Genomic DNA, 12,475 nt, shown 5'->3' on the forward strand with positions numbered 1-12,475 from the left:
CAAACCTACAGCTGAAAATAAACATCACAATGATAAAAACAATTAAACTAAATTAAAAAATTTCCCAAAAATCTAATGCTCTTTTATGGAATCTACTGCCAACTTGGGTATTTGCGATCAAAGGGGAGGGGTAATGTTCTCACTTGGACAAACATAGAAGGGGGAGGAGGAGGCGTGGGGTTTGCTGTATCGATTAAGGGTATTCCCCAATCACAGAGGCGCCGGTCTATACAAAGCCTCTGATTGGAAGAGTCAGTTTGGTTGACAAAAGCCCTGTGTGTATTGGTTTATTCGGATCCCCATTAGCTTTTGCCAAAGCAGCAGCTATTCTTCTTGGGGTAACCCCGCCAACTTTCTGAAGCCTCTGTCAATCATTTTCTAAAGGAGGTGAGCCAAAAAGAGTGCTGCGCACCGTGCATCACTTTACTAGAGGGTTACTATCGATTCTTTACACAGAGTATGCCCACGGCCTCTGGCCTCTTGGAAAAAGAAACTACAATATGTGAAAATGACATTCACACAACGCAAACTGACTCAACTGCACCCACCGGTGTTTAGAAAATCCTTTGCTTTGAATTACTATCAATAGCTAGGTTTCCATCCAATTGGCGCCAGATATTCATGCGAATAGTCTAAAATCCGCATAAAAACATGATGCACATTTTCCCACCAGAGATGTTTCCATCAATTTTTTTTGCGGTTAAATTCCCCATGTACCGAATATACATATATATTTTTTAATAGGTTTCCATCGCATTTTCAACTCTACTGATGGTTTTGTCACAACAATTGTTGCGTTATCTAGCCTAGCGAATGTGCCCACTCTGGTCTTGGCACGTGCGCTCTAGCCAAAAGCTTGCAGATACAGTGTGGGTATAGCCTACTACATGATGAGATTATTATGGACAAAAGAGCAAGATTATTTTTATTTGTCATATGGCAGCCAAGCATTGATCATTTCACGTCACCAGAATAAGACCCTCGATATTTATTGGAAAGGAGCATCAAGCTCATCACCTTGCACTTTCACCACCCTGTGAAGTTCATCATAACTTATTTCATCTGTAGCCTAATAAACTGAATGCTTTCCCCAGTCATAGTAGGAGGACCGCATACTAGATCATCGCGTGACTCCAAGTTTACTTCGATATGATGGTTATTATATCAATATTTGTGCATAAAGGCGTTTCCACCGCCATTGTTTGCATAATACATTTTACTGACACAAAAAGATCCCACTTTGTCTAGTGTATTTTGGTTTGTCGACATTTGGAAACTTTACCATCAAATTTGCTGTTTCCATCAGGCCTGTCGTGACATTTATTATCCAACGTACTTTCCTCACATAAAACGGTTGGATGGAAGCCTGGTTAATGATCTGCATTTTTCTTCCTCCTGCTCCTCATCTTGTATCGGTGGTGCAAGTATTTGGGAGGAAGGCAGAATGATTATGTAATGATTAAAGAGGCATGACCAGTTGCTTCCCCCCCTCGCTCGTTGGTTTGTTCATAATATGGATGTTTTTTTGTATCTCCTTTTTTTATTAGTACATAAATGAACGATTTCAAAACTACCCCATTGATATGGCATTTCTGAATCCAAAAAAATGGCAAATCCGTTGTTTGTTTCAATCCCCCGAAAGCATGCGGTTGGCCGTCTCTCGCTTGCCACTCGCTCTTACAAGACCAACTTGCCGATGATGACTCCGACCACGAAGAAGAGCACGATGAGGGCCACTGTGCGCAGGCTCAGCCCCTCCTCTTTCACCATGGAGTGGGAGGAGTGCTGGGAGGACATCACGTTGCTCTTCCTCATCCGCAGGCCGTCGTCTTCCTGGAGGGGGGGAGAGAGCGAGAGCGAGAGCGAGATGAGATGGGAAGAGAGAGAGAGGGGTAGAGGGGAGAGAGGGACAGATATGGAGAAATAGAAATAGGGGGGAGGAGAAAGAGTTAGGGGGAGACATGGAGAGGGGGTGAGGGATAGAGGGGGAGAGGGGTAGATATGGAGAAAGAGAGAGAAAAATATAGAAAGAGAGAAAGAGGGGGGGAATGACCATCAGTATTATCCTCATCCCAACTTCAAAGATCCACATCCCTCAGTCAAGGATTGGAAATGTCATTCATTCATCAAGCGGATGTCTAAATCGCCACCGAAGCCCCTTTGGACTCCGCCAGGCGCCAGCTTTTAACACACCTCATTTCCCAACAGCGGGGGGGGGGCTCTGTTAGTTTAATCTGGGCCCCGGGACGGGACCTGCCAAGAGCCATTCCGCCTCTGGCACTACTTAAAGGGGAGGTGGCGGGCGCCGGGTAGTCGGACTCATCGCCTTTCCCCTTTAAAGAGGTAATCTGGGATTGATTCATAAATGTTTTTACTCTTAAATTATTGATACATAGCCATTGATTGAGTCATCAGAGAATTTGATATTGGTTACTTATGTCGATTGTTGTCGTTTGAATCACAGATTGCCCCTTTGATGCTCCTCTTAGGCTGTATCCTAAATGGCCTACATAGGGTGCCATTTGGGATGCAGTATAACTTACCCTGATCTGTTTGTTCTCTTCCCGTAGCCGCTGTGCCTCCATCTGCAGCCTCTTACACTCCTCCATGATCTTCTTCACCTCGCCGTCGTCCAGGGTGGAGCTCATGGACCTCATGGACAGTGTGGATGACTCAGACTTGAGCAGGTTGGACGACATCATCTTGTTGGCGTCCAAGTCATGGTGCTGTGGGTGGAGGGGTGGGAGGGTTTAAGTTTATTTAAACATCTCGGTACATACAGTGCATTCGGAAAGTATTCAGACCCCTTCACTTTTTCCACATTGTTACGTTACAGCCTTATTGTAAAATGTATTAAATAAATATTTTACCTCAATCTACACACAATACCCCATAACGACAAAGCAAAAACAGGTTTAGACATTTTAGCTAAATTATTACAAATAAAAAACAGAAATACCTTATTTACATAAGTATTCAGAACCTTTGCTATGAGACTTGAAATTGAGCTCAGGTGCATCCTGTTTCCATTGATCATCTTTGAGATGTTTCTACAACTTGATTGGAGTCCACCTGTGGTAAATTCAATTGATTGGACATGATTTGGAAAGGCACACATGTATAAAGGTCCCACAGTTGACAGTGCATGTTAGAGCAAAAAACAAGCCATGAGGTCAAAGGAATTGTCCGTAGAGCTCTGAGACAGGATTGTGTCGAGGCACAGATCTGGGGAAGGGTACCAAACATTTTCTGCAGCATTGAAGGTCCCCAAGAACACAGTGGCCTCCATCATTCTTCCATGGAAGAGGTTTGGAACCACCAAGACTCTTCCTAGAGCTACCCGCCCGGCCAAACTGAGCAATCGGGGGAGAAGGGCCTTGGTCAGGGCGGTGACCAAGGACCCGATAGTCACGCTGACAGAGCACCAGAATTCCTCTGTGGAGATGGGAGAACCTTCCAGAAGGACAACCATCTCTGCAGCACTCCACCAATCAGGCCTTTATGGTAGAGTGGCCAGACAGAAGCCACTCATCAGTAAAAGACACATGACAGCCCGCTTGGAGTTTGCCAAAAGGCAACTAAAGGACTCTCAGACCATGAGAAACAAGATTGAACTCTTTGACCTGAATGCCAAGTGCCACGTCTGGAAGAAACCTGGCACCATCCCTATGGTGAAGCATGGTGGTGGCAGCATGATGCTGTGGGGATGTTTTTCAGCGGCAGGGACTGGGAGACTAGTCAAAATCGAGGGAAAGATGAATGGAGCAAAGTACAGAGAGATCCTTGATGAAAACCTGCTTTAAAGTGTTCAGGACCTCAGACTGGGGCAAAGGATCACCTTCCAACAGGACACCTAACCATGGCACACAGCGTCTGAATGTCCTTGAGTGGCCCAGCCAGAGCCCGATCGAACATCTCTGGAGAGACCTGAAAATAGCTGTGCAGCAACACTCCCCATCCAACCTGACAGAGCTTGAGAGGATCTGCAGAAAAGAATGGAAGAAACTCCCCAAATACAGATGTGCCAAGCTTGTAGCGTCATACCCAAGAAAACTTGAGGCTGTAATCGCTGCCAAAGGTGCTTCAACAAAGTACTGAGTAAAGGTTCTGAATACTTACAGTACCAGTCAAAAGTTTGGACACACCTACTCATTCAAGGGTTTTTCTTTATTTTTACTATTTTCTACAATGTAGAATAATAGTGAAGACATCAAAACTATGAAATAACACATATGGAATCATGTAGTAACCAAAAAGTGTTAAACAAATCTAAATATATTTTATATTTGAGATTCTTCAAATAGCCACCCTTTGCCTTGAAAGCTTTGCACACTCTTGGCATTCTCTCAACCAGTTTCATGAGGTAGTCACCTGGAATGAATTTCAATTAACAGGTGTGCCTTAAAAGTTAATTGGTGGGAAAAAAAAAAAATCTGAATGCATTTGAGCCAATCAGTTGTGTTGGTAGGGGGGGTATACAGAAGATAGCTCTATTAGGTAAAATACCAAGTCCATATTATGGCAAGAACAGCTCAAATAAGCAAAGAGAAACGACAGTCCATCATTACTTTAAGACATGAAGGTCAGTCTACGGAACATTACAAGAACTTTGAATGTTTCTTCAAGTGCAGTCGCAAAAACCACCAAGCGCTATGATGAAACTGGCTCTCAAGAGGACCGCGACAGGAATGGAAGACCCAGAGTTAACTATGCTGCAGAGGATAAGTTCATTAGAGTTACCAGCCTTAGAAATTGCCGCCCAAATAAATGCTTCACAGAGTTCAAGTCACAGACACATCTCAACATCAACTGTTCAGAGGGGACTAGGTGAATCAGGCCTTCGTGGTCGATTTGCTGCAAAGAAACCGCTACTAAAGGTCACCAATAATAAGAAGAGACCTGCTTGGGCCAAGAAAAACGAGCAATGGACATTAGACCGGTGGAAATGTGTCCTTTGGTATGGTGTGGGGGTGCTTTGCTGTGATTTATTTAGAATTCAAGGCACACTTAACCTCTACGGGATCGGTGTCCCATATACGGGACGGTTGAGCTAACGTGCGCTAATGTGATTAGCATGATTGTTGTAAGTAACAGCAAACTTTCCAGGACATAGACATGTCTTATATGGGCAGAAAGCTTAAATTATTGTTAGTCTAACTGCACTGTCCAATTTACAGTAGCTATAAACAGTGAAAAAATACCATGCTATTGTTTGAGGAGAGTGCACAACAAAAAATTTATCACGGCAACTGGTTTGATACATTCACCTCTGAAGGTAAATAATGTACTTACATTCAGTAATCTTGATCTGATTTGTCATCCTAAGGGTCCCAGAGATAAAATTAGCATAGTTTTGTTTGATAAAATCCATTTTTATACTCAAATGTACGAACTGGGTTCTACACTTTGAACCCCTGCTGTCTCTGGCTCCACACCCACCCCGCCCGGACATCTAGATGTGTGAAAGTTAGTGTATAAGCTAATGATCCATCATGTATGACATTCCTGGGAGTGTGTAAACTTACATTTTGTATTACCATATCATTTTTGTATCTTCTCTATAGTTATGTACTTGAAAATTTATAAATTGACCAATTTAGCACATTTGGGCAGACTTGATACAAAATAGTCCAGTATTACAATGATTACCAACAATGACGAGACCGCCTACAGGGAGGAGGTGAGGGCTCTGGGAGTGTGGTGCCAGGAAAATAACCTCTCACTCAACGTCAACAAAACGAAGGAGATGATCGTGGACTTCAGGAAACAGCAGAGGGTGCACCCCCCTATCCATATCGAAGGGACCGCAATGGAGAAGGTGGAAAGCTTCAAGTTCCTTGGCGTACACATCACTGACAAACTGAAATGGTCCACCCATGCAGACAGTGTGATGAAGGCAGCGCAAAAGAGCCTCTTCAACCTCAGGAGGCTGAAAAAATGTGGCTGTATCACCGCCTGGTACGGCAACTGCACCGCCCGCAACCACAGGGCGGTACGGTCTGCCGAACGCATTACCGGGGGCAAACTACCCGCCCTCCAGGACACCTACAGCACCCGATGTCACAGGAAGGCCAAAAAGATCATCAAGGACATCAACCACCCGAGCCACTGCTTGTTCACCCCGCTATCATCCAGAAGGCAATGTCAGTACAGGTGCATCAAATCTGGGACCGAGAGACTGAAAAACAGCTTCTATCTCAAGGCCATCATACTGTTAAATAGTCATCACTAGCACATTAGAGGCTGCTGCTGCCTATTGAAATCACTGGCCACTTTAAGAAATGGAACACTAGTCACTTTAATAATGTTTACATATCTTGCATTACTCATCTCATATGTATATACTGTATTCTATAAAATTCTACTGTATCTTAGTCCATGCTGCTCTGTCATTGCTCGTCCATATGTATATATTCTTAATTCCATTCCTTACTTAGATTTGTGTGTATTGGGTATATGTTGTGAAATTGTTAGATATTACTGCACTGTCAGAGCTAGAAGCACATTTCACTACACCCGCAATATCATCTACTAAACACGTGTATGTGACAAATTACGTTTGATTTGGATCAATCTGAAACTTTGCGCGCACACTGCAACATTATATTGCGGCCTTTCTCTTGCATGTCAAAGATGATGGAACAAAAAAATAAATAGAAAACGCATGTTTTTTTGTTTGTATTATCTTTTACCAGATCTAATGTGTTATATTCTCCTACATTAATTTCACATTTCCACAAACTTCAAAGTGTTTCCTTTCAAATGGTATCAAGAATATGCAAATCCTTGCTTCAGGTCCTGAGCTACAGGCAGTTAGATTTGGGTATGTCATTTTAGGCGTAAATTGATAAAAAGGGTCTGATCCTTAAGAGGATAACCAGCATGGCTACCACAGCATTCTACAGCAATACGCCATCCCATCTGGTTTGGGCTTAGTGGGACTATCATTTGTTTTTCAACAGGACAATGACCCAACACACCTCCAGGCTGTGTAACGGCTATTTTACCAAGAAGGAGAGTGATGGAGTGATGCATCAGATGACATGGCCTCCACAATCCCCTGACCTCAACCCAATTGAGATGGTTTGGGATGAGTTGGACCACAGAATGAAGGAAAAGCAGCCAACAAGTGCTCAGCATATGTGGGAACTCCTTCAAGACTGTTGGAAAAGCATTCCAGGTGAAGCTGGTTGAGAGAATGCCAAGAGTGTGCAAAGCTGTCATCAAGGCAAAGGGTGGCTATTTGAAGATTCACAAATATACTTTGATTTGTTTAACACTTTTTTGTTTACTACATGAGTCCATATGTGTGATTTCATAGTTTTGATGTCTTCACTATTATTCTACAATGTAAAAAATTGTAAAAATAAAGAAAAACCCTTGAATGAGTAGGTGTGTCCAAACGTTTGACTGGTAGTGTATGTAAATGTGATATTTCAGTTTTGTATTTTTAATACATTTGCTAAAATGTATAGAAACCTGTTTTTGCTTCATCATTATTGGGTATTGTGTATAGATTGATGAGGGAAAAAAACAATTTAATCAATTTTAGAATAAGGCTGTAACGTAACAAAATGTGGAAAAAGTCAAAGGGTCTGAATACTTTCCGAATGAACTGTATGCTGAAACATACTTAAAATGTGATGTCATACAATAGGGAATCAATATAGAGAAGGTGAATGTTACAAACTGCATTTGGTAACATGCGCACACACACACAATGTAATCCCACACTGTGCAATCCCACGCTGTGCAATCCCCCAATCAACCCGGGGAGCTTCCAAAAAGAGATGTAAAAGCTGGTTTCCTTTTTCACTCCAAACTATGTGGCACAACTTTGCTGCTTCCAGTCTTGTATCTCGCCGTTCATAATTCACAAAAACAACAACAACCCAAGCCCATTTTCCTCTTCGCTTTGTTTATATTTTCTGCTCATCCTGGGGGGAAATGATCTCCTAAGAGCAGAGTGTGGTATGCAGAGTAATCTGAACAATAATAAACTGTGTGTGACAAGTGAAAGAGTGACCCAGGGAACTATGGCTATGGCTTAGCAAGGGGAGCTCTGCCTCTTCTCCACGGCACATTGTCCGATGACAGGCCGACAGGGATTTTTCTCCACTCTACTAAATCACCAGTTGTGAAGGCTTGTAATGGCTGAGGTGGAGCGACAGGGAGAGAAAAATAAGTGTGTGAGAGAGAAGAGGAAAGAGAGGATGACAAAAGATGAGGAGAAGAGAGCAGAGAGGAGCACTGAAAGAGGGAAGGAGAACAGAGGGGGAAGCAAGAAAGAGAAAGACCGACGGAGGGAGATGGGTAGACAAAGAGAGAGGCAAGCAGAGATAGAAACACTGCAAGAGAGAAGGAGACGGAGAGGGTGAGGTGAGAGAGACTATGGAACACACCGTTTTCTCGTTCTCCGCCGGCAGCTCAAAGACACACCTCAGCTTGGAGTCCATCAGCTCCTCTGGCTTTGCCTCCTTCCACTGCCAACAGACATGGTGGAGAGAGACAGAGACAGACACAGAGACACAGAATGGGGGTTAGAGAAGGGAGAGGTACAGCTGGGCCTGAGGTCGTGCCTGAAAAAGCATCTCCCCGTCTGCACCAACTGCCATATCGACGGGCCACAAAGAAGAGAAACATGGAGAGAGAGAGAGACCACAGCCAAGACCTGTCAGCAACAGCAAGGGAAACCACAATGGACAGTGCTTTACCGGTAGTGAGATTTGTTTCCCATTGTCCTCCTCCTCCTCCACTTTTGTGAAGTGTTTATCTAACCGTTCTGTTCACAATCTAGAGGCCTTGGCAAAAAAGTGTTGGCGTGGTTTTAGACTCGACAGTGTCTCGTTTCTCACCATTCCTATGTGTGTTCCTGTGTGTGTGTGTGTGTGTCTTAAATCGCAATATGAAACCAAATTCTCAAGAGTCCTATCAATGCAGAGAAAGCCCATGAGAGATTGAATAGGTCTACTACTGCATGCAAACGAGACTGAAAGACAAACAGACATATTGTGTGAGAGAACAAGACCACACACAAAGCAGTGACAGTGGATATTGCATGCACTGTTTGTATGGTTCGTTGCTAGGTCCTCACTCAGGCTGTGGGCCTAGGGTCACGGATTCGCTATCCCTTCTTTGTCCTTATCTTCCTCAGGGTGTGACCTTAGGGCCTAGGCTGATATCTGGGTTCTATGGGATGCAAAGCTTGTGTGTGTCAGGTATGCACAATATATCAGTCATATTGGTATCAGCAGATAATTGTCAGGTATGCACGATATATTCCTTATAATCGGTAGATAATGATCAGGTATGCATGATATATCAGCCATAAGAGCATATGTGGTCGGGTAAATAGATGTTATCATTATCAGCCCAGATTTTCATATTGGTGCATCTCTTCTCTAGTATGCGTATGTGTGTCAGTGTGTGTGAGGACGGGTGACGGGAACACACTCACCACTCCCTCCATGTCCGTCATTTCGGGGGGAGCCAGCATGGACTGCACCATGAACTTGTGTTTGCTTTTCTCGTTGGGGTCGTAATCGAAAGGCTGCAGCATCACTGGAATACAGGGCAGAGCAGAAAGAAACAAATACATATCCAGAATTGTGTTCATTAGGTACCAAATGGAAGAAAACAGACAAACAGGGAGAGACTGCCTGGACCTATCCATTAAATGCATATTTTCGGTAAGCATTTCAAACGTTTTCCTATGGCGTGCCCTAATGAACACAACCTACTGTAGTACTCCATGAGAATTCGGACAGCAGAACGCCTCTTTAGCTGAGTAGTGCGAAATTGTATTTGAATTCCAGCATTTTTCATTTGTATTAGGATATTGAATTTGAATGTAATATTTTGAATTTGTAATGCACAAATTGAAATCATTGAATTCATAAATGTTGCATTCAGTTTTAAAATTCAATTTCAATTTAATTGATATTCAGTTTCAATATTATATTCATTGTCTGTGTATCAAGTTTACAAACTATCATTTTAAGCAGTGGCAGTCGGTGCCATTTAAGAGCATGGGATTATTTCTAATACGGCAAATAGGATGACTGTCATTCATTTTCCATCCACCCTGCCCAATGTAACATCCATAGGTTTAGGCAACAACATGACACTCGAATTTGCCCTAAACCGATCATGAGGTTGCTACAATCTAGCCTACAAATTAAAGTTTATAAACTTGGGTGCACAGGTCGAGAGACAAATTGGAGTAAATCAAGGTGACTGACAATGACACGTTCAATACCGCCTTGCACACTCTTGCCTGCATCTAGCTGATCTGGGGTGTAATCATTAGTCCAAACAGTTGCAAAAACTAATACAGTAGTTCTTTTTGAGTTTCTATTCGACAAATTCAGGTAGGTCCCTCCCCATTTCGCTCAGTTTGCTTCCGTTTAATAAAAGTTTTGCAACAGAATCGGCGGAATGAATACACCTCTGATCACCTGCACACAGTTCACTTTCATAGGAGCCACATTCAACATCATCACTTTGCTCGTTGTCTAATTCCTTCCCGCATCTACGCGATCTCCTCTCACCTTTTCCCTTCACTTGTGGACTTCAGTGCACAACACAACAGCTGTCTGTGACCATGCACAAAAACCTATCCAAGCCAAACCTTCATACCATACCTGCTACACAGCATACATTGGGTTGGAAGCAAAATTATTTTTTTGTTCCGTTCCACTGTTTCGACCAGCAAAATACATTTCTGAACCGGTTTGAACACCAAAAAAGTCACGGCTTATATCGTTCCTTTCTACTCCTTTTTAAAAAACTCTTAAATATATATTTTTGAAATTTAGCTCGACATAAAATTATTTCACCAATCAGGCAAGCTTTTAACATGCATTGGATAGAAGAGCGTAGGGCGCGACTGACATTTTGCGGGTGGGGAGAGAGCGAGAGAGGGTGGAGGAGGACGCTTGGCTTGACGCGCAGGGGATCTTGTTGTTATGACATGCATCATCTGAATTAGGCCCACATAATTATACCTACAGAGGAGCGACTTCTATGAAGGAACTTTGAATGTCTTTAAACTTCAGAAAGTTGGCTTAACGTTGGACCAGCTAGCTAGCTAACAAGCTTGTGTGTGCGCAGAGCAGCACCAGAATTACACGTCTTACCTTTTTGTAGTTAATAAATCCATTGCGAAACGTGATAACTATAGTATCTTTAACTAGCATTGAAAAGGTTAATCCATTCTTCTCCAATTAAAAACCTTTCCCTAATTTCTGAATCACGCTTGTAAACGTCAGTAGGCTACTAGACTATGCTTCTGAGGGGGAGAGGCAGGTTTCCTACACACGCACACAGACTAGCAAAGATTTTCGGGAAGGCAGGCAGACACTGGAATAAGTTTGAGTGACAGAGAGGGCTTTGCATAGGCACTTGTGTTTTTTGTGGGACTGGAAAAAACTGTTCCCATGCTTTTAAAATAATGGTTCTGATTCTGTTCCTTGAAGATGTTTGTTCTGTTCCGGTTTTTGGTTCTGTTCCCTGAACAGGTTCCAAACCCTGGTTGTCACCATATTAACGTTATAGTCAACAAACTAGAACTAGCGCGTTAGTAAACCCACAAACACAACATGTAAAGTGTCCCATTTCTCATGAGATGAAATAAAAGATCCCAGAAATTTTCCATAAGCACAAAAAGCTCATTTAACTCAAATTTTGTGCACAAATTTGTTTTCATCCCTGTTAGTGAGCATTTCTCATTTGCAAAGATAATCCATCCAACTGACAGGTGTCAAGAAGCTGATTAAACAGCATGATCATTACACAGGTGCACCTTGTGCTGGTGACAATGAAAGGCCACTCTAAAATGTGCAGTTTTGTCACACAACACAATGCCAAAGATGTCTCAAGTTTTGAGGGAGCGTGCAATTGGCATGCTGACTGCAGGAATGTCCACCAAAGCTGTTGCCAGAGAATTGAATGGTCATTTCTTTACCATAAGCCACCTCCAACGTCGCTTAGAGAATTTGGCAGTACATTCAACCAGCCTCACAACTGCGTGTAACCACGCCAACCCAGGACCTCCACTTTCAACTTCTTCACCAGCGGGATCGTCTGAGACCAGCCACCCGGACAGCTGATGAAACTGAGGGGTATTTCTGTCCGTAATAAAGCCCTTTTGTGGGGAAATTTTTTTTCTGATTGGCTGGGCCTGGCTCCCCTGCACAGTCATGTGAAAACCATAGATTAGGGCCTAATATATTCATTTAAATCGACTGATTTCCTTATTTGAACTGTATGTAACTCAGTAAAATCTTTGAAATTGTTACATAACGGGATTATATATTTTTTCAGTATAACTTTTTATTTTTGAAGACTAGTAATGTATTAATATTTATCTTTAAAAAGATCAGCTATGACATAGCCAATGAGAAAATAGCACAACTTTGGACTTGTGTGAGTTTCTCTTCTCCGGCTATAGGATTGAGGTCAGGGCTTTGTGATG

At 42.8% G+C, this 12,475-nt stretch overlaps 1 protein-coding gene across 1 annotated transcript in view; it reads right to left on the reverse strand.

The window, feature by feature from the left end:
* Positions 1-1,296: 1,296 nt before the first annotated feature.
* The window catches only part of LOC121575594 (vesicle-associated membrane protein-associated protein B-like), a 28,759-nt gene continuing 17,580 nt past the window's right edge, over positions 1,297-12,475 (reverse strand). Inside the window, exons 3-6 of the mRNA XM_041888786.2 lie at positions 9,458-9,561; positions 8,403-8,483; positions 2,544-2,726; positions 1,297-1,833 (exon numbers count right to left, since the gene is read on the reverse strand). Coding sequence (XP_041744720.1) covers positions 1,678-1,833; positions 2,544-2,726; positions 8,403-8,483; positions 9,458-9,561 — 524 coding nt within the window. The 3' untranslated portion in view covers positions 1,297-1,677. The remainder of the gene's footprint in view (positions 1,834-2,543; positions 2,727-8,402; positions 8,484-9,457; positions 9,562-12,475) is intronic.

Source organism: Coregonus clupeaformis, chromosome 10 (assembly GCF_020615455.1).
Source record: "Coregonus clupeaformis isolate EN_2021a chromosome 10, ASM2061545v1, whole genome shotgun sequence".
NCBI lineage: Eukaryota > Metazoa > Chordata > Actinopteri > Salmoniformes > Salmonidae > Coregonus > Coregonus clupeaformis.